The sequence below is a fragment of the Podarcis tiliguerta genome (genome assembly GCF_965153285.1).
Source record: "Podarcis tiliguerta genome assembly, chromosome: 4".
NCBI lineage: Eukaryota > Metazoa > Chordata > Lepidosauria > Squamata > Lacertidae > Podarcis > Podarcis tiliguerta.
In genome coordinates, this window is record NC_139537.1 from 69,830,636 (window position 1) to 69,853,394 (window position 22,759).

The window sequence follows — 22,759 nt, forward strand, 5'->3', positions numbered from 1 at the left end:
TTTGTTTTTTATTTACCAGAGCTCAATGATGTCCAAATCCTAAACTGTAACTAATTTTAAATACAGTTGTTGAAACAAGCCAGTTTCATAACCCATGGCATGAGGTTGGCTAGTTTCAAACAAAGCATAGCTGAGATTAAGGAGAGTTTGTGCCAAGCTATGGTGCCCTGCTCTGTTTCAGGGCTTACTCCTGGCAAGCTATCTGTCTGCTAGAGCACAGCTGGGACCTCTGCTGTTCTGGAGTCCCTTTCCCCAGCAGTGTTCCTCTGCTAGCAAAGGGGCTTTTACTCACATCCTAACCCACTCAGGCATTAACATCTGGGTAGAAGTGGGACCACACTCTTAGACTGCAATCAGGGGGCCTGGCTTGATAGACTACAGTATAGTATAAACTTAACTTTTATATACACTGGGAAACCTAAAAGACTGTGTGTCTTGCTTTATTGTGATACTGTATTTGCTTTATTGTGGTGGTTTGGAACCAAACCCACAATATCTCTGAGGTATGTATGTATTGGTCCCAAGCTAAAAGGGGGTTTGTACACCAGTGCAGTAACAGGACAATAGCACCCAGTTTGGCTTGAGTGTTAGGTGAAAACTGGGCCTCTGGAAGTATTGAGACTTCTTGGTGCTTATTGAATATCCCTGATGAGCACACATCCCTCTCCCTTCCTGTGAGCCGGGAAATGGCAGGGGTTCCAGCACACCTTACTGTTGTGCTGGGCCTTAGTATGAAATCAAAACCTCACCCCACCTTCTTGAGCTTCCCCGCAAACTTGGGCTCGTCTACCAGTCAAACTTTTGAGGAAGCCTATGTTTGTAGCACAATTTATAACTTTAATCTCTTGGAATAAAGCTCAACAGACATCTAGAAGAAAAAGGAAGGTCTGGAGAAGAACACTTTTGACACAGTGTTATTAAAGAAAAAGATACTTATCTAAGAAAATTCCAGTTATTACCGTTTGCATTTAACAGGAAACATGCAAACAGTACTAATATAGTAATCTTGGGAAACTTTCAGTGAAGCAAGACATTCTTGAAAGCTCTATTGGAAAAAGCAATGAAAGCAAAATGAATATAGATGAACGTGACAGGCTATGCAAGGAGAATGCTCATTAGCATTTGTAAAGGTCAGGCCTGGTTCCCAACATGGATTAAAAGCACTATTCCTCAACTTAATCCTCAACAGGTAAAAGGAACTGAGACTTGCAACGATATCCCTTTGGAAATATGTTACTGCATAAAACGTATTTGATTAGAATAAAAGGGCAGAATAAGTGTTTCCAGGCTCAGCCAGTGGCGTAGCGTGGGAGGTGCAGGGGGGGGGGGCCGGCCGCACCGGGCGCAACATCTGGGGGGGGGGCGCGCTCGCACTCGCAGCTCTCTGCCCCTACCTGGCTCACTCACTCTCTCTCACTGCAGTGCTGGCTGTGCGAATCCGATCCGAGCCGCTGGGTCGCCGCCCACTGTGGAGGGGAGGGTGCCAGGCGTGCGGTGCGGTGCGGAGAGAGAGCGAGGGACTATCTGGGGGAGGGACAGTGCAGCGGGGGGGGGGGCGCAAATTACTTGCCTTGCCCCGGGTTAGGGGGCGCAAATTACTTGCCTTGCCCCGGGTGCTGACAACCCACGCTACGCCACTGGTCTCAGCTATATCATTTTCATTCAACTACCATCCAGCTGCGATCCCATCTATACAACTCTAAGACTGCAATTCTATGCATATTTTCCTGAGTGTACGCCCCATTGAACACAGTGGGATTTACTTATGAACGAACATGCATAGGAGTATAAGCATAATATTATAAAACTTACTAGGTGCAGCAAACAACATTTCATGTTTTGAAGTTCACCTGAACTGAAAAATGATCACACATTCTGTTTCAGTATAAAAACACAGACAAAAAATATAATTTTAGTCGAAATGAAAATCTGGTTTCCGAAACCAGATTAAGGTGCACAAAATCTCAGGAGTGTAACACAGTAACATCTAGCAACCCCAAGCAAAAGTGGGCTGCCAATAAGTTTTGTTTACTAGAACTGTTTTTGCCAGTACACCGTCAACCCAGGCCTGCTGTTGGGGAAAGAAGGTCTATGTCCCACAAGCTCTGAAGAGACTCTCCTCCCACTTCAGGAAAGGTGCTCTTCTGTCATTGACTGAAGTTAATGTAAAGGAGTGTGGGGTTGGGCAAAAGTAATAAATGCTTCAGAAGAGAAAGGCATGTGGATGAAGACAAACTTAAGAATCTGCTTTAGCTGGGCTTTCTCATGTCTTCTACATGGAAAGGATCCCAATGTCTCTTTAGAAGCTGCAGAAGTAGTTTTTGGGTAGCGCGATTAGTGCGGCCACACTGGGTACCCATTGCAGGCAGCACCACAACAATGCTGTACAATGGAGCGTGAGACGCAGGGGGAGGGCAAAATTTTTAGCGATATACAGGGAGCCGCTGAAATTTTGAGAGCCCAAATTCTGCCACTGGATGTTGACAATGATTAAGGCAACACCACTAAACTACTACTAGTTTCTACCACAGACACCAAACTATTCCTGCTAATATTAACACGACTAAGGGCTTCACCATAGTTATATAAATGGGGAAAAGCTGTTGGTTGAAAATAGCTGGAAAACAAAGTTTTGCAGTGTAATCTTAGGCATGCTTACACAGAAGTAAATTCCACAGCGTGGATGGGACTGTTTCTAAATAAGTATGCACAGGATTGCAGCTGCAGAAACTGAAGAGTGAGATTTGATTCCTTCCTATTTTCGAGCCAAAAAACTGAGAATAAATCACGATGCTTTACACAAATGTTGAATCCTTGTGTTTTCAATAGGAGATTTCAAATCCCGATACAGCTTTTCTGACGCAGACATTACGGGGGTACATTGAAAGTTTTACTTTTTTTTTTTTAAGCTGCAAATTAACATCCAAGAAGCTGCTTGCCAAAACACAACCCTCTAATAAATAAAACCTCCAGAGTTTTAATAAGCAAGCGAAAGGCGCATGCGTAGAAGATGGGGAGGAAAGAGCCTCCTTCTCCCTCTCCCTCCTCCTGGAGAATCGGGGAACGGAAACCTCGCGGTACTTGCCGCGAGATGTTATGTGGACGATGGCGACCGAAAACAAACGGAAGCGCCGAAAGGTGACCACATAGGAGGGGGAGGAGGGCGGGAAAAAAAATCCGCTCAGCTTCTTGCCTCGCTCAGGAGGCCTGTTTGGCGATGGCGGCAGCAGCGACGACACCCCCCGCGCACTGGAGCCGCTTCGAGCAGGAGCAAGACGTGACGTTGCGGGAGCTGATCCGGAGGGTAACCGGCCTGAGCGGGCAAAGCAAGGAAGAGGCCGCCCACTTCCAGGCGGCGCTGAACTTCTCCTGGTCCAACTTCAGGTCCGTTACCTGGGGGGCGTGGCGTGGCTCGCGCCCAGAGCGGCGGTTGGTGAGGGGAGGGGCGGGAGACTGGAGAGGCGCGCGACCAGTTTCACCTGTTACCGGTTGGAAGTCTCCGCCTTGGCCTCCCATTGGCCACCTATGTGGGTTAAGGAAGGGGGGGTGGAAGAGAGCCCCATCCTGACCAGTGACCGCAGTAGAGGAATGGGTTGATGGGTGGGATCCAGGCTTAGTCACACTTCAGAGAAGGCCCACTGGTTTCATTGGGTTTACCCCCCTAAGTCTGGCTAAGACTGGATCCAGCCCCGAGTTGTTTAGTACATTTGTAGCCAACCTTCCTAATACCCTCCAACAGATCTCCCATGAAAATAGGGATGTCCTATTCCATAATAATAATAATAATATTCTATGACACCCTTTGACTTTTTAAAATGTGGCTCCTTTTTTTGGAGAGGGGTGTTATTGGGTTGTTGTTTTTATTTTGATTATACTGTGTGTATGTGTGTGTGTATATGTGTGTGTGTGTATGTATATATGTGTGTGTGTATATGTGTGTGTGTATGTATATATATGTGTGTGTGTATATGTGTGTGTGTATGTATATATATGTGTGTGTATATGTGTGTGTGTGTGTGTATATATATATATATAGTAGTTTTGTATTTCAGTTTTGTTCTGTGAACCACCCTGAGACCTCCAGATATGGGGGAGGGGGTATATAAATTCCATCCATCCATCAGGGTACAGGGTTCATTCATTCAATAATAAATAAATAAAATAAAATAATAAACTTTTATTATTTACCCCACCCAACTGACTAGGTTTCCCCAGCCACTCTGGGCAACTTGCAACATATATAAAAACATAATAAAACATGAAAGGTTGAAAAAAACACATCCCTATATGGGTCTGCTTTCCAGTGTCTTCTAAAGGTTGTATAGTGACATCTACTTGGCTCGCGTAACTCCATACCCTCCGTTTCTCCAATGAAAATAGGGACGTTATATGGTCTCGGTAGCTACTTCCAGTCACCAGTCTAGCTGCCGCATTCGGGATTAGTTGTACAGTGGTACCTCGGGTTAAGAACTTAATTTGTTCTGAAGGTCCGTTCGTAACCTGAAACTGTTCTTAACCTGAGGTACCACTTTAGCTAATGGGGCCTCCCTCGCAATTTCTGTTCTCATCCTGAAGCAAAGTTCTTAACCTAAGGTACTATTTCTGAGTTAGTGGAGTCTGTAACCTGAAGCGTCTGTAACCTGAGGTACCACTGTAGTTTCCAGGTCATCTTCAAAGTTAGCCCCACATAGAGCGCATTGCAGTAGTTCAAGGTGGGAGATAACTAGAGCATGCACCACAATACTGAGACAATACTGAGCTAAATAGACCAATGTTCTAACTACATAAGGCAACTTCCTATGCTGCTGTATAAGTGCGTATAGAATTTTTTGTTTTTTTCTAGAAGTAGAATGTAGCTTAGAAGTAGAACATCTGATTTTTATGCACAAGATCCTAGTTGCAACCCCTGGCAACTCTAGTTAAGAATGGGAATGTCCCTTTCTGAAACCTGGAGGAGTTGCTTCTGGTCATTGCAGACAATACTGACTTGGATATGCGGGGGTCTGACTTTTTATAAGGCAGCTTCCTGCACTCTTAGAATACAACTCCTATTAACTGCAGCCACCATGGTCAATGGTTAGGAATAGTGGCATTTTACTTCCAATTCATGCTTGAGAGATATAAAATATTCAGGCTGTGAATGCCATTGCTTCTGTAGCCAAAACTCCACCACTCACTTACAAGAGAGGGGTATGAAAAGATACAAGGTTAGTAGACATAAAAAATCGGTAGAAGTTAAGCACTAAGGAGGAACCCCAAAAATAAATCTATTGAGGACTGGGCATGATCACTGGTCGTGGAATGCTAACTGACAGGGTTGGGGAGAAAGGAAAAATCTGGGTGGAATGAGCAGCAGAATGGAGTATCCTAGAAAAGGGGCTGGCTGGCTGGAATAGTCAACAGGAGTCCTCCACACTGCAACATTTTGTTGCAAGTCTTACTTGCATACTTGCAAAACTTTTGAAAAATTAAACTATGTGGTGCAATTGATATTTTATTATTTTTTCTTTAGGTTTCATCAATTTCTTGATGTCAGCCAGCACAAAGTGGACAAAATAATAGAGGGGTAAGACATTTCTATTTTTATGACATTGGATTAGTTGTTTTCTGTTGACAGATTTACTTATAAGCACTGAACTTTTTGATACAGGATTTATGAAAAGCTGATAGTTCATTCAGACCTTGTTAAAGCCGCAAGCTGGAAGAGTTTAACAGAAGAGTTTCTGAATTCTCCGCTTCCAACCACTGAAGGAACAAAGGTATGCAGTTTAGAAAACAGATTTCAGTTGTGTTGTATTCTTTCTTTCTAAATAAGGAATATACCATGGAGAACAAGTAGTCTATATTTACAGAGTCCTTATAGTTCTAATTTCCTGTTCTAACTTAACTGTATTAACTGCTTCATAATATATATTCTAGCTCTTATATATATAATTTACTTATTAATTTATCAACACAGCAAACATTTTGTGCTTAGCAGCATTTTAAATATCTGTACTAAGAACTTGAATTGTTCAAACAGTTGGGGGTTTACCATGAAGGCAGTAAATTCCAGTTTTAGTAATGTTTCTCTGACCAATTTGTGCAGATTAAAAGCTATTATTATGAAATACGGACTTCAGCTAATTGAAATGCACTGTTATGTAGCCTAGTGTCTTGTTTTTCATGTGATTCTGCATCGTGATCCTTTTACTGCTGTATTGAGATGTGTGATAAACTGAAGCTTTTATTTTGCATTTCGAAATATATTGTTGTATTAGAAGGCCAGTCTATTCATTTCCATAACTATTGACAAATACATTTCCTCCACTGAATTATTTGTTTGTCTTCCGTTTAAGACAGATGCCCATTATGCCATACTCTCTCTTCTGTTGTGCTTGTCTGATTCTCCTTCCAACACCAGTTATGCAGAAAAACCAAGAGAGAAAGAAGTGGGTAGGTTTTCATATATTACACATAATTCAGGAACCAAATGGGAAAACTGGACGTTTCATCCCTTTTGAAACCTTTATATAACATGATTGTTAATCTCATACCAATTTCTTTTTATTTTGTGAGTTATTAGTATTAGATTGTCCATGTATATTGAAATATAATTATGTATAATAAATAATGTATACTATTATTTAGCTTTTCCATATCTCTCTGCATTGTAGTAGTTCAGACTACTTACATAGTTGTCATGTTCTTGGAAGAAATGGGATTATTAATTTTTTGATTTCTTACCTGTTTGCTATGCTAAGAGGTGACTTGAGCCTTCAGTGACAATGTTGGATCCAGGAGTATCCCAAAACTACAGACCTGCTTTTTTGTTTTAATCTAGAAAAAGAAGAATTTGATTGGAGGAAATACTTGATGGAAGGTGAAGAATTTGACTATGGTCCTGATTTAGAAACACCAGTAAGTAATACATAGAGCTGCATTATAAAGTCACAGGATACATTGGAAAACTGGGGAACTATTTCTGCAGACCAAAGACTTCTGTAAATCCATCTGCTTTTTATTATTTTTATTATGACTTACTTACATAGTAAGAAACAAAAACAACTCCCCGCCCCCCTTTAAAAGACCATGGATTGTTTAATTAGCCAAAGGTCTGGGAGAAGAGGAATTTTTTTGCTTGGCACTTAAAGCACACAACAAATATGCAGTTGAGCCTCTCTGGGGAGAGCATTCCATTATTATGCTCTGCTGAAAAGCTTTTCTGTGGCATTTGACTGGCCAGTGTTGAAAGAGGAGTGGCGAGCTAGATAGATTTTTTAATCTAAATTAATGAGGCAGTGATTATGCTTTTAGGGTGTTTGGTGATGGAACTTGTGAAGAAAGGCATTGTTAATAGGTTGAAGGGGGATCTGATTTATCTGTTAAGACATACAGTAATACATTTTCTAAACTTGATTGTGTTTCTTGTCCAACAAAATGTTCATTTTATTTTGTAAAAATGCATTGTAAGGTTCCCACCTGTCTTGAATTAAAATATACTTTGTATGCTTATGTTTTACAGGAGTGGTCTGACGTAAGTGATGATGATGAAGATACTGAACCATTGAGTAGAGAAGACTCTGGCATTCAGGTGGACAGGACTCCCCAAGAAGATCAGGATCAAAACAAGAAGTCATCACATGTCACATGGAAAGGTTTGTTCTTCAAGACTTGCTTCATTTGGCTAGAGTTTTTACCTTTTGTGAAGCATATTGCTGTCATCTGGCTAATTGCTTTGAACTTTATGAAAGTTTGTATAGTTAATATTGAAACTTGAGCTGGCAAGTCTCAATACTCCACAAAGCAGGAAAACTAGAGTTTATGTTTTGGCAACAAACCAGAATGTTTGGTGGCCTCTCTTTGGTTGAACTCCATAGTAGGAGGGGCCCTCAGTTAAGCTATAGCCAAATTCCCTTTTGAGAGAGTTGCTAGGCACCAAGGCACTATGAGGTAGGTTCCAGCCTATCATTGGACACTTCCCCCTCTAATATGCTCTTACCACTACATGTTTGTATTTTGTTTTCAGGCAGTTTCATGGTAGGAGAGTTGTTAGGCTCTTGCTCAGTATAGAAGAGATGCCGTTTTTGAGTCCAGCTTCCTGGTCAACCAATAATCTTAGTGACCATGGGTCTAAATTGTTTTTCTGCTTCTGAAAACATCTGTTTCTAGTTTGTGAATTTTCAAATTGACACCTATTTCAGTTTGCCTTATTGCTCCTGAGATTTAGGATCCTGTAAACTTACCTGAGATGAAACCATGTTAAACTCAGTGTGGCATTATTCTCCATAGTCATGTTAGGATTGCTCTTGTTATTTACCTTATAAAGTTTTCTATGTAAATGGAAACTGGAGTGAAATATCTTTTATGCAGGTGAACCTGATGCACGTACCTGGCTAGAGCAACATGTAGTTGCTCAATACTGGACTGGCAGAGGAGTTCGTTTCCCCCATAGTTTGCATTTTCATTCCAATTTAGCGGCTGTATGGTAAGTAGTTAATTTTGTGTTGGGAGGATATAATTTATGATCAGCTGACTACTATTTTACGATAATTTCTAAAAAACCCATTGCAGATGCCATTGCATGCTATGAAATGCTATATTGGGTTGATTCCTGCCCTACACTCCCCTCTCTGGTTATTTTGTATATATGTGTACTAATGATAAAACTGAATTTAATATGTATGAAGAAATGCTTAGATTCCTGAAACTGTCACGAATATCTCTGATGGATTACAAAACGTCTTGGGACTGTGTTATTCTTATGTCATAATGGTGTCAGAAATTATGTAGGCAGTTTGCAATTTAAGCATAGCATGCAACTCTTGAAAGGAAGTGATGCATTTAAAATATTCAAAGAGCTTTTCAAGCTAGAAACAGAGTAGTTCATATGCATTAAAAATAGAAATAAAGCAGAAATGATTCATTTGATTCCCTAAGTACATTGGATCTGCAGGAGAGGAGCAAATAAAAGGAATAACATTTGATACTGGTTACCAGCAATTTTGGTTGTAAAAAATAATGATGATTTTTCCTTCTAGGGAGCAGCACTTATATACTAGTGATCCCTTGTACATGCCGGAAGAAAAAATTATTGTTACTGAAACACAAGTCATTCGTGAAACAATTTGGTAAGTAGCAGGACTAAAGAAATTACCACTTGAAATCTGTTTAATGTTCTTTCATGGAATACTCTCAACATTCAGACTCATGTGGTTATGCTATTCCTTTACTTCAACACCATCACTCATGATGACAATTCTGGTATTGCAATAGCTTTAGAAGGAGCAGCTTTAGAAGGAATTTAATGCTTTGCATTGCACTTGAAATACAATAATTCTAAATGTGATCTCAAAAGACCTTGCTACCTTTCTTCTGTAAATTTAATGCATTTTAGCATGCCTCTTGTCAGTGAGAGATACAATGAAAATTGTGTTACTCAAAATCAAGCTGTTTTCCCCCCTCAAGCATTAACAATATGAATATCACAACTTTGAAAAATAAGCAGCTTCTTAATGCAGTCTTCAAATCATTTTCTTGTGGCATACTCTGTCAAGTTGGGCCTGCCTCATGAAAATTTGATGGAGAAAATGACTACAATTTCCCCAAAATTAATTGTGGGCTATTACAAAACTACTTATCCATGCCACCATTTCACCAACACATAGATCTAATCCAAAGGTATGTCCAAATCAGTCAAACTTGTAAGACCTAATATTTGTCTGGGGTCCTTTTGAATATATCATATATTTTGTATATATAATGATGTTTCTGCAGTCTTAAAAAATTGTAGTATGTTGAACTGTGTTTTGTACATGCTAAGTCAGTTCTTCTTACTTTTACAGGCTGCTTTCAGGCGTAAAAAATCTGTTTATATTTCAACTGAATGATGGAAAGATTACTGTGAGAAATGACATCATGGTGACTCATTTGACCCACGTAAGTTCAGTGATCAATCTAGATCAGTAATCAAGGTGCAAAGAAAGCCTTATATTGGCACATGGAAGAAGGATTGCTTGCAAAAGATGATATCTTACCCTCTGAGTTTTCTATATTGGAGTGTTAATACTAAAGACTAAACGAAACCACATTTGTTTTGCAGAACTCGTTAAGATCAATGTTGGAGCGGATAGCAGCATATGGGCAAGTTGTATTTAGGCTGCAGAAGTTTATTGATGAAATAATGGGTCACAGCTCAGAAAGTGGAATACATGGAATCATTTCTACTCCCAAGAAATCGGCAGAAGCCCCATTTAGAACCTATCAAGCTTTCATGAGAGCCCTCTATAAATATTTCATAAGTTTCAAAGAAGAACTTACCGAAATTGAGAGGAGCATAATCAACAAAGGTAATATACTTTGGATTAAGTAGAAGAGTTTCCATAAGTCTGTTGTGAAAGTACAAGATGTGAATTAATAACCACGCATTATGAAACATCACTATATTTCTGTTCTACAGATGCAACAATCACTCTTTCCATAGTCATGGATAAGTTATCACATCGATTAGCTCAGCTCAATATACTTCATAAGGTTTTTAGCACTGGAGTAGCAGAAGTACCTCCTGACACTCGCAATGTTGTAAGAGCATCTCATTTGCTCAATACCCTGTACAAAGCAATTCTTGACTATGATAATGTTGGGGAAGCCTCTGAACAAACGGTATGTAGAAGCTGTTCATCATGATTTCTTTAGGAGAAAAATAAGTTATTACATCAGTCAACTGATGACTAGGCGTAAATTATAAATGCTTTAATATACAAGAGGCACTTGTAGTGTCTTTCTATGCTCAAACAATATGTTCTGCAAAACTATAAATGTACAGCTGATTGTGATAGTTAGGATTCGAAATTCATTGTATGCTGTTTGCAGAAAAGATAAAATGCTTTCTATATGTGCATATCGTTTTCCTTGACTCTATACTGTAAACACATTGGAGAGGCTATATATGCTTTACTCGTGAATTCATGAAATATTTATAAATCACCCAATAATCCTGTTTAAAATTTCATTGCAGGTATCCCTCTTGTTTTCTCTCTGGGTTGAAACAGTGAGGCCATATTTACAGACAGTGGATGAATGGATTGTCCATGGTAACTTATTTGATCCTGCAAAAGAATTTATTATTCAGAGGTAGGGATAATGAACTTGTCTTTTGGATATACTGGTGTTTCTTAGGGCAGAGAACACTTCCTATATGGCAGTATCTGAACCCAAAAGCAGTACTGTACATGTGAGACTTTTCCCCCTTGCTAACTACCAGCTTCCTGTGCAGTCATAGGGTTTCGTCTCCCTTGACCATAAGAGACCCCATGTAAAAATGCAGCTGACTTGTAATCTTCATCTTCTGCAAGGCTGAGACAGGCCAGGACAATTGAATTAACCTGGGTGATTGTAATTAATAAAATGACAAGCAAGCTATATTTAGGATAATTTTTTTAATGAAAAATATTATAGTGGTGCACCTTGTATTGGAACTTAAGTTTAATTTTGTGAGAATATTATTCACTGAATGTTAATTGTAGAAAGTGAGCTTGGGATTTTTAAATCATGAATATGTGGGTTGAAGGAAACTCAGAGGCATATTTGCTACAAGTGCTTATGCTTGCAGTTCCTTTTGTTCAGTGTTCCTGCTTAAGACGTTTGTAATGCCATGGCCAGTTTGTGCTTTATAACATCATTTAACTACTGTTATGTGTTCAGTAAAGCCTTGACGCAGATATGTGTTGCGATATCTAAGAGCCTTATCCTGTTGATCTGTAAATCTTAGTTCTAAAAACTTAGTATTTTCTCAATCAGAATGTTTGCATTACAGTTCAAAGCTGTTTCTGTGGATTCTGAACCTTAACAAGACCCCCCAAATATTTAAACTTGTGGTTGAATGTTTTTCTTTATCTTGATCACCTGCTTCAGGCTATTTTCAATCATTGTCATGATATAAAGAATAAGGAAGTGTTATAGTTTCCTAAGGAAGAACTAATGGTTGCATGTCTGTCTTTGCAGAAACAAAAATGTTCCAGTTAACCATAGGGATTTCTGGTATGCTACCTACACTTTGTATAGTGTGTCGGAAAAGACAGAGAATGAAGAAAAAATGAGTGATAATGCTAGTGCCAGTTCTGGCAGTGATCAGGCACCCTCAAGTAGACAGCATACCATGGTCTCTTTTCTGAAACCTGTATTAAAACAGATCATTATGGCTGGAAAGTCCATGCAGTTGTTGAAGAACTTGCAATGCACAGATGGTTCTCCACAGCAGGCTGCATCAAGAGGTGATAAAACCCTATTTTACTGTGTAAATGTTATTATTATCCCTGGTTTTAGTGGCATCCAGCACTTCATATTGCATGTGAAAATGCAGGCCACATAGTAATGGAATAGCATTGAAAAATTAGCTTTGGTATATTGGTTGGTATTTAATATTTCCGATATAGCTCCCTCTATTTTCCACTGAATTTTACCCGTTTAATTGTTAAAAATCTTAAAAATCAATTATTAGACTACTGATAGATTATATTTGAATTTAAATGATTTTTCATTATTGTTAATTTTTAGCCAGCCCAGAAAATAGTATCATAACAGTGTAAAATACCAAGATAAATGCTATTTTCTGGTATCTGTTTTCTTTTTTCCTTAAAGGATGTTTTACAAACCTAACTTTTCCATTTTGTGGAGGCAAATGTTTGTTTAAATTGCCATCGCCACACAATTGTTTTCATGTGAAACTTTTATCTTGTGAAAATATCCCAGTATGCATTGCGCAGTCAATGGTTTGTAATCGTAAGACTCAAGTGCGCTATCAAACATGCACCAAGGGGTCTACTCTGACAGATGGACTATTGTTTCTTTATTGAACATTACTGGAGCATTAGAAGCAATAAGGAGCGCAAGTGTTATGTGTTAAATAGGATTACAGTGTTTGAGAATCCTACCTTGAAGCACCTCCTAATTTTTTTTTCTGAACTCAGTTGAGAGATAAAAATAGTTCATTTCTTCTTTTGTCTTTCTTTTTTTATTGTGGCTTACAACAAACAGCTATTTCTGAAAAGTAAATAATAACCTACATATCTCTGCCCTATTCAGATGCAGAGAGGAAGAGCTTGTACACATTATTTCTGGAGTCTGTGCAGTCACGCCTACGGCACGGGGAGGAACCTGTTCAAGATATCATTACAGAACAGCAGGCCACCAAGCAAAGTCTAATAAAGATGCAGTCTATTGCAGCAAGACACTTAGAGCTGGATGATGTTCACGATCCCTTGCTGGCTATTAATTTTGCAAGGTAATAGAAGAGATTCAAAATAATTGATTCTCCCTACTGTGTCACTGTCCAAAGTCAGATTCTACCAAGCGCATATTGGGGAATTCCTGCTGTTCAGGCAGCTGGCGTGTGACTTGAAATCCAAGTTGCTGAGAGGCAGCTTGTCACAGTACAGTATAGCCTTCAGAAGCCATACATCATTAATCTTTATTGCCTTGTCTGGATCTAAAATGTAAAAACACAGCAGCAAAACCTGTTGCTGATTTTAGGTAGGTATTTTCCCTCTTAGAGATACACTGTGTCTGAGGAAGTACACGATGAGTTGGTTAGATTGTGTGTCTGTTTTCCAGTTTGTGAGAGAATCATGAGAGTCTGGGGGGTGAGGAAGAGGGTAAATAGTCACAAATTTCTGAATAATATGAATCTGTCAAAGCTTGATTATAATGTTGCGCCTTGTAGCTTGGTTTTAATGATATGTTTTGCTTATCACCAGCCCAAAGATTACTGTTCATAGAAATAAACTACTGTGGTACCTTGGTTCTCGAACAGCTTGGCTCCTGAACAAATTGGATCCTGAGCACCACAAACCCAGAGTGTTCCGGTTTGCAAACTTTTTTCGGAAGCCAAACATCCAATGTGGCTTCCGATTGAGTGTGGAATCTTCTGCAGTCAGTTGGAAGCCACACCTTGGTTGTCAAACCGTTTGGGGAATTGAACGGACTCCTGGAATGGATTAAGTTCAAGAACCAAGGCACCACTGAATTAGAATTGGGCTGGGGTTTTTTAAGTGGGGGAGAGGGAAATTCTGATAAGTTCCAGAAGGTCATCTAGCACCTAAAGATTGTTAGGGTCTGTCCAGAAGGCTGTGGGATTGGTAAGAGGGCCCAATCTGCAAAGGCAGGTTTCATCCTACACTGAAATTTTGTACTAGTAGGTGCTGGTGACAGGTTTCTAGATGCCAGCATGTGTTGCTGTAAAAGTTGCAAGGCCCACAGAAGCTAGAAAATATGCCAAATAAATTTTGTCTCTCTCCTCCCCACAATTCACAGTATTCCAGACAGAATCCTGCTATAGAGCTAGAAACCCTGTGGCAAACTGTCTCCCTGCTTTGGGGTGGAACTTCATGGGATTTCTACAGTAGATTTTGCTCATCACAAAACATCTCTAGTATTAAAAGAAGATTCTTAAGACATTTCATGTCAAATATTATTATTATTATTATTTTATTTTGTAGGTTGTACTTGGAACAAGGCAGTTTTCATGAGACGCTTACTGGTGATGATGTTTGCGTGGATAGATCATCTGAATCAGTTACATGCCAGACATTTGAACTGACATTGAGGTCATGTCTTTATCCTCACATAGACAAACAGTATCTGGAGTGCTGTGGAAACTTAATGCAAACGTTGAAGAAAGATTACAGGTAAGAATTAAAATAGTTATGCACTGAAGACTTTATTAGTTCTTGTAATATGCTTAAGGCAGTAGTAGATCAGATTTCGAGCCATTAGTGATTGATACTACTTCACTCACTCAGCTTAGGGACCCAGCCTTTCTTGATTCCTTATGGAGAAAGCATCTGGGTCACTCTTGTTGCAAAAGGGGCAACAGCAGAGTGGGACAAAAGTATCACAGAATTCAACAATAGAAAGGGTGGGTACATGGTTGTCAGAAAAAGTTAGTGCTCTGACAGAAGAATATTGGCAAGCACAGTGCTATAGTGAAAATAGAGTTTAAGGCAAGATGCAGCTTTCTTACTGCAGGAGTTGGGTCTTCTGAGCCATAAAGTTTATTAGTATTAGTGTGTGTGTGTGTGTGTGTGTATATATATATATATAGAGTAAATTTTTTTGAGCTCGGTGTCCTTAATGGTTCACATTTGGAAGGTTTCCTAGCATAGCTTAAGTATTAAAGGTATGATGAAGTGAAATTTGAATAAATGTGTGTTTTTGTTTCTTAGGCTGGTAGAGTACTTGCAGGCTATGAGAAACTTTTTCTTGCTTGAGGCTGGTGATACTATGTATGACTTCTATACATCCATTTTTGATAAAATAAGAGAGAAAGACACATGGCAGAGTGAACCATTCCTTAATGTCCAGCTCCAAGAGGCAGTTGGACAGCGTTATCCAGAGGATAGTTTAAGGTAATAAGCATGCAGAATATATGTACAATGTACATTTGGGCAGGAGGGGAGAGCCTGGTACGACTAGGAAAAGATTAAGAAAAAGTGTTTATTTGGCTGTATTTGGAGAGTAAAGGATGCCTTGCACATCTTGCTAACCATGGCACTTGAAATATAGCCTTTCCCCCCATAATTTGGAAAAGCCAAGGCTGTTTAAAAGACATACATTTTATTGTTGCATTTGCATTCTACCCAGTTTGAGAGTATTAAAGTTTCTCTGTCTTATTTAGACTGTAGCTATTTCTGTGAGCATAGATACCTAATACCCTTTTACAAAGTTTGCAGCGGAAGTAATTGTAGCTGTGTTGATTTTATCTGATTTTGCATTTGTTTTGTTTGCCTAGTAGTTGCCTAGCTCCCAGAGCAAAACAATGGTAACGAGTATATGTTTCTGTATGCAGGTTGTCTATATTGTGTGAAAATATAGATATAGCAAAGAAGAAGCTTCCTGTTCATACCTTGGATGGCTTAATATTGAGCTACAAGGTAATACTAGTTTAAATTAAAGAACTGAAATACAATAATGGTTTAATTATAAGGTAATATATAGATTGGGGGGAAATGAAATAATGTTTTCAATAATGTTTTCCCTCCTTAGGTCCCCTGGCCCGTGGATATAGTTATAAGTGTGGAGTGTCAAAAAATCTATAACCAAGTGTTTCTTCTGTTGTTACAAATAAAGTGGGCCAAATATAGTCTGGATGTATTACGATTTCATGGTAAGGTAATTCAAGGACACTTCTTTTATTCTGTATAACTGAAACTATAACACTGATAATTGGTGAACTGTAGTTACACTGCTTCCAGCTTCTGGAAGAGCACAATACTTTCTGGGAAGATAGGGCAAAGGACAAAAAAGAATGTAAAAGGTAAAGGAACCCCTGACCGTTAGGTCCAGTCGCGGATGACTCTGGGGTTGCAGCACTCATCTCGCTTTACTGGCTGAGGGAGCTAGCGTACAGCTTCCAGGTCAAGTGGCCAGCATGACTAAGCCGCTTCTGGCAAACCAGAGCATGTAAAGGGAAGGAATTATGGAAAAGAAGGTATTGTGGCAAAGTATAAGTAGATAGTGGCTGGTTATCAGAAGGACAGGTGGGAGCTGTCACAAGATGTTGCAGTGTACCATGTACCTGTTTAGGATTCTAGTCAGCCATGACCTTTTTGAGAAGACTCCATTTCATTCTCACTCTCCAACAGTCAGTGAGCACTCCATGCCCACTGAACATTCTCACTTCTCATTTGACTTATTGTGGGGGGTAGGTGGGGAAATTGCCACTTTTACAGTTTTCCGCTAAAGTTTTTTGTACTCCTGCAAAACTTGGTGTACTGTGGAGTTGCTGCTATCTCCTTGAGCCTCCTTTCACCCTTCTCTTGTGTGTGAATGTTGTCATTCTCCAACTGTGAATTCTTCACTGTTTGTTTATAATAAGAGCAAGCAGATTGCTTTGAACTATATCTGATCTGGAGTAGATGTGGTTAGCTGTTTATCTGCAATACAGAGCTGTGTGTGCTCTGCCAAAAATAGTCTGTACTGAGAAAAACTGAATTTTGTCACTTGACTCGCCACCCAAATTGTTCTTTGTGCAAAAAGAATATTGTAGCACTTTTTTACAAAAACTTACCACAAGACCCTTCATTCATTTTTACTTCAACAGACTGTTAGTGTCAGGGCTGGTTCTGTTAGGTTATGCAAGTTTGCCTTTTTGTGTACCTTCTGTAGTTTATTCTGTATAGTCATAGGAACTAGCAGGCAGGGCACTAAAGTTCTTTGTTTTTTTTCAACTCAAACAAAAATTCAAGCCGTAGGAAACTCCCTACCTCTTTTCTTCATGAAATCCTATAAAGCTTAATGCTTTATTTTTGCATTTCTTGATTTTATAAAATGTTGTATAGCTTACTTATAATAAAAATGTATCTTAATACTTAGTTTTAACTCTTCCCTGTTTATAGTGATTTTACTAAAATGTGGATCCTGTGCATTTGATTGATATCCTGATTTATGTTTGTTGTCTTTACATCAAAGAAACCCTGCCCTCTGCTGTTTGAACAGTTTATTGGCATCAGTAGATTTTTTTTCTACTGAAGAATTTAAGGGCACCTGAACTGTTCAGATGCTGATGATGGCAGAATTGTAGTTGCGGTCGTGCCATTTCCTGTAATATCTTATTCTGTTGTCTTTAACTCTTTTAAGAACTAGTCAGGGCTGCAGAAAAGCCCCAGAACAAAGGAGGAGCTGTACTTGAACAAGAGACATTTCTTCACTTTGGATCACAGTTGGAGCCCATTAAGCAACAAACTCATCGGATGTTCCTTTTGAGGATGAAACTAATGCATTTTGTTAACAGCCTGCATAACTACATCATGACTAGAGTATGTGATGCATTATAATTTCATTAATAATATACTACTTTCCTTAACAGTCCAGGATGACTTCTGACATATGTACACGTAGTTTGACCTTCACTTTGTATGGCAGAAGTACATCTCCTTCATTTAGGTTTTAGCTAATTTCTGGAATATGCTTAAAATAGCAGTGGCTGTTCAGATGCTGAATAACCCAATTCTACTAAGTCACAATGCTTTTGGAACATGTGATAGATCCTTCCATATTACTGTATTCTTGCCAGACCTCTTAATTCTGTGTACTGCAAACAGAAGCCCTTTGTAGAACATAAAATGTTTAATAGCCAGCTCAGCTTGTGATCTTGAAGAAAAATTAGAGGTGTAAAACATTGTTCATAGAAGTGTGCTAAAGACAACATTTAAGCATAAAGTTTAATCACTATTTATGCACTCTGTTTTTTCTAAAGATTCTTCATAGTACAGGTTTAGAATTTCAACATCAAGTAGAAGAAGCCAAAGATTTAGACCAGCTGATTAAAATTCATTACAGATACCTTTCTACAATCCATGATCGCTGCCTGCTGAGAGAAAAGGTACATCAAGTTAGACTACTATGGTGTATTTAGTTTGCACAACAAATACCTATAACACTTGCACTCTATTCAGGGGTTTTATATCATATATAACTGCTATAGCAAAAAATTATCTGTTGGGTCATTGTGAGGGTAAGCAGAGCTCCTTAACCTTCTTAAAATAGCATTTTCATTGTTTGTCCAGGAGACTTAGAATATTTTATTTGCCCAATATTTTGATTTAATTGTTTGCATAAATTGTTGAAACACTTATCTGAATGAGCGTTTATTATATTTACAAAAGCTCTTGAAACAACTGTTTTAAAACATTGAGAAGGCTTCGTTCATTCACAATTGATAGAGGGTGTATGTTCTCTATCAGTAGGTAGAAGAGGAAGGACTATAATGATTCTGCAGTGCAATACTGCTGTGGATGTCAGGATCAAAGCCTGGGGGTAGGGCTTAAACTTGTGGAGGTGTGTGCTAAGCTGAATGGAAGCAGTTCCTCCTTCTCAACCACTGAAACTCCTAGCCTTACCTGACTAGGAGTTAGCACTTACATCCTGCTATTTTGCTGTCGGAGAGCCATGGGGATGGGACACATGCACAACCCTCAGCCCATGCTAGTTTTGGGTGGACAGCTTTTACATTGGGTAGAGCAGTGGAACCACTTGGGAGAGCTGGAAAAAATGGAAAATGCACTAGGGAAGTGGAACTGCCTTGAACTTCAGTATGGAACTATGATCACAGCTGCTACTTTTAAAATGTCATTTACAGGTTAGTTTTGTGAAAGAAGCTATAATGAAAGTGCTGAACCTAGTACTCATGTTTGCAGACCGTTGGCAAGCTGGTTTGGGAGCTTGGAAGTAAGCACACACAAAATAATTTGGATTGTAATAATTTCACTGCATTAGGCTTTTAAATGGCATTAATCCCTTACATGAAATATTGGCTAGGATGCAGTGGAACAGGCAAGAGACTAATCACGTGGCCAAGAATGAAATGGATTTAAGATAGATCTCATCAGCTCTGGGCACACGTTGCCTTGAAATCAGCATGCTTTTTAAAGATAAGGTTGTAAATCATACATTCATAAAATAAATTATAACCTTTAGATGCTTAACAGTAGAAAGTATTAAGTTAATGTAGCCTTAACTTGGTGTAAGTACCAAACAGGATCAGTATGGTCTGAATAATTTTTCTTTGATTGGTGCTACTGGGAAATATTGAATGCATTGAAGTTTTGTTTGAAGAGCTTTTATGGTGTGAGAATCATGAGTTTCTCAGCCAGTGACTTAATTTGATCTTTTGAAGATGCAAAGCTATCTTTAAAAGGGGTTACAACAGTTGTGTTGTGTAGACCCCTATATCTTTTTTTTTAATTTCAAACAGCTTGATATCTGGATATATTTTCTGCATATTCATGCATCTCCTTTAGAGTAAAGAACAGTAATGAGGAAAAACTAGTCATAGAGGCCACATCAAGAACAAACCCTTCCATTTGCTAGGTACCTGTGCATTTACAATAAAAAATTTGGCTAAGACATTCTAATGTCAAAATGATTTGGGTTTAATCCAGTTCAATTTTTGCTGATTTCCACCAAAAGCCCCTGAAAATAGGTGGGGACCCCCCAGAATAGTATGGAAAGGAGCAGGTAGAAGTGAAAATAGCCTACTGAAAAGAGGAACCCTTTTTGTTCTCAAAACGAATTTTATTATATTTTTTACTACCACTTTATTTTTGTCTACTTAAAATATTCTGCCCTGTTGTCAGGATGGAATCAATAACGAAGATGGAATCTGACTTTAAAAACTGCCACATGTTTCTTGTGACAGTACTGAACAAAGCAGTCTGCAGAGGTTCCTTCCCACATTGTAAGTATTTAGAAAATAAAGGTAACATTTGATTTTTCATACCGTTAGGCATTTACTGCAAAGTGCATTGTGCTGCTTTCTTAGCGCTTTCAGTCTCTAAATAATTTTAAAGCATAGTTATCTGCTGATAATTATAGGGGGAGATTTTTGTGTGTATTAACAAGGATTCTTTAGAAATCTATGTACTTCATAACCAGTTTGTTCAACATGCTATTTTTCTTCTCTTCTGAGACTATGCAAAATACAAATGCCAGACATTAAAATATTTCACTTTGTGTTTTGGTTCACAGTGGAGTCTTTAGCCTTGTCTCTCATGGCTGGAATGGAACAAAGTTAGTAAAATGCAGATGTGATAAAACTACTCAAACGCCTGCAACATCTTCTGTGTAATATTGTAATCGTCCAATGCTGATTGCTTGCATGAAGTATATTTTGAACTGTGTGGCAGGGTTTTCATTTTGAGTGATCCCAGGATTGCAGTATTATTTTTAGGATGTACATATTTGTGCTTGAAACTGTAAAAAACAACAACACATTCATCTGTAAATAAAACACTGAATGCAATTATTTATACAGTATACCATTTATTTTATATATTAGGAAATATTTAATCCGATCAGGTCATTCTTTTGTTTTCCTCTGTGAGGAACAGTTACTAAAATGCATACTGTATAGGAAAAATTTTAAAAGAATTTCTGTGAACTTTGCTCCTGTGCATAGCTTGCAGGCTGTCCCTGAATGCAGTGGCAGAAATGTTTTATTCAGAAACCTTTATTTATTTAATAAGCATACCACCCTTCATCTGGAGATCACAGAGTGGTTCACAACATAACAATGCAAAATAAGAACGCAAAATACATAATAAAACATAAACAAACCAATAACCCCCTCCCACAAACACATAAAAGGCCATAGAATGTTTCATCAACCAAAGGCCTGGTTATAGAGAAACTTTTTCACCTGGTGCCTAAAGATATGTAATGAGGGCATGAGGTGAGCCTTCCTGGGGAGAGCTTTCCACAAACGGAGCCATTGGATGCCTTCCTTTTTCCTTTTCCCAAGATAAATTGTCACATGCTCTCAAAATATAAAATGTCACCTGCAACTGAAATCCCAGCAGCTGTAGTGCTATGGCAAATGATACTATTTTGTTGAATTGTGTTTTTTTTGTGTTGTTTTTTTTTGTGTGGAAATGAATAGCACAGGTAAGGCACTTTATGCCACCATTAACTTACTGCACATCACAACATTCCAACATTTGTTTTGGCATTCCTAGCAGCTTCAAAATGTTCATTTTTAAGCTTTGTAATCTTAACTGCTAGCAACATTACTGGTGCATTAGGATGGACTATGTTTGCATTATCTGCTTACATAATGTGTAAGGATAATACTTCCTTCTCTATACTGCTAATGCATTTCTAGTGTAACTGCCTTTTATGAAACCTGATAGCAAGTGATTTGATTCTGGAAGGAATTTCATGGGAAATATATCATGAAGATTGTAGAAGATTGTGTAACTCGACCTTCACGTGACCATAAATATATTACTGTCTGAAAACTGGCTGTTGTAACTCTTGCTGCTTTTATAAGGTACCGGTAGTTTCCCTTTTATATTGTTGGGTGTGTGTGTGAAGCTTTTGGTTAATTCTTTATTAAGGCAATACCAAGCTTGCTATAAAAAAAAAATGACACTGTGCCTCTTACTGTAGTTGAGAACACAACTCTTTACCAACTTTAGTAAGTACTATTTATTTTATTTATATATATGCTACAGGGATTGCCCGCAGTGGCTCATACAAGCCAGAAATTTTCTTTTAAGTTTTTTTTAATGGCAGCCATGCCCTTGACCTGTGGAAAGGCTTTTTTAAAGAAACTTTGAGGAGGGGGATGCTCAAGTATTTGTGGGTGTGTGTGTGTGTGTGTGTGTGTGTGAGAGAGAGAGAGAGAGAGAGAGAGAGAGAGAGATGCATGTTGAAACACACAAACACAGAGAGAAAGAATTCTGGTCTGTTTGTATTTATGGTCTGTGACCTGGACAGAGAGAGTGAAATATGTATGTGTGGCTTGAATGTGAGAAGTGCATGAGTGTGTGTGAGAGAGAGGTGTGGTTTGATCCACTTGAATATTTTTTGTGGTACTGGGGATTTCTCTCTGTTACTATTATCTGGGTAGGAATTAATATTATGTGATCTGCATAATTAGGAGCAGCAAGGCATAGGTGATTCCCATGACAAGCATGAGGTTGTCTGGATGTGGAAAGAGTACTGTACCATTACTAATTTTGTGTGAAGCCATCCCCACGGAGTCATGTTGTGTTATGCCATTTCCTTCTTTCTCACAACAACCGTTTTGTATTATGTTATACCTTCATACCAACTACTTTGTGAGTGGCATCCACAGCACTTCCTCAAAATGTGCCCACTGGCCCAGTAAGATTGACAGTTTGTAAAACGAAATATTTAACCTGGTTTTTAATAAGATTTCAAAATAATGAAAGCATCTAATAATCCCAGTAAACAACCAAAGCAGTATAATGAACAAAGCAAG

At 38.6% G+C, this 22,759-nt stretch overlaps 1 protein-coding gene across 2 annotated transcripts; it reads left to right on the plus strand.

Annotated features, from left to right (window-relative positions):
- The first annotated feature begins 1,671 nt into the window (after window positions 1–1,671).
- On the plus strand, window positions 1,672–21,770 carry TUBGCP5 (tubulin gamma complex component 5). 2 transcript variants are annotated; one of them, XM_083437709.1, is made up of 23 exons: window positions 1,672–3,384; window positions 5,513–5,566; window positions 5,651–5,759; window positions 6,339–6,435; window positions 6,824–6,900; window positions 7,505–7,637; window positions 8,353–8,467; window positions 9,021–9,110; window positions 9,825–9,918; window positions 10,082–10,328; window positions 10,439–10,641; window positions 10,997–11,112; window positions 11,983–12,251; window positions 13,063–13,261; window positions 14,475–14,663; window positions 15,201–15,383; window positions 15,824–15,908; window positions 16,021–16,141; window positions 17,614–17,792; window positions 18,233–18,358; window positions 19,115–19,203; window positions 20,112–20,212; window positions 20,503–21,770. In XM_083437709.1, exons 1-23 carry the CDS (start codon window positions 3,218–3,220, stop codon window positions 20,547–20,549), a joined length of 3,090 nt encoding a protein of 1,029 aa, XP_083293835.1. In that variant the 5' UTR covers window positions 1,672–3,217; the 3' UTR covers window positions 20,550–21,770. The 2 variants fall into 2 exon arrangements, with proteins under 2 accessions (XP_083293835.1, XP_083293836.1); XM_083437710.1 differs by having other exon boundaries at window positions 1,815–3,384; window positions 6,343–6,435.
- Window positions 21,771–22,759: the final 989 nt, after the last annotated feature.

Bases quoted from the DNA above. Each gene is read 5' to 3' on its own strand.
- TUBGCP5 (XM_083437709.1), top strand. From the start codon at position 3,218: ATGGCGGCAGCAGCGACGACACCCCCCGCGCACTGGAGCCGCTTCGAG. The intron at 11,113-11,982 runs GTAGGGATAATG...CTGTCTTTGCAG, and splicing joins AAAGAATTTATTATTCAGAG to AAACAAAAATGTTCCAGTTA. The intron at 17,793-18,232 runs GTATGTGATGCA...TTTTTTCTAAAG, and splicing joins ATAACTACATCATGACTAGA to ATTCTTCATAGTACAGGTTT.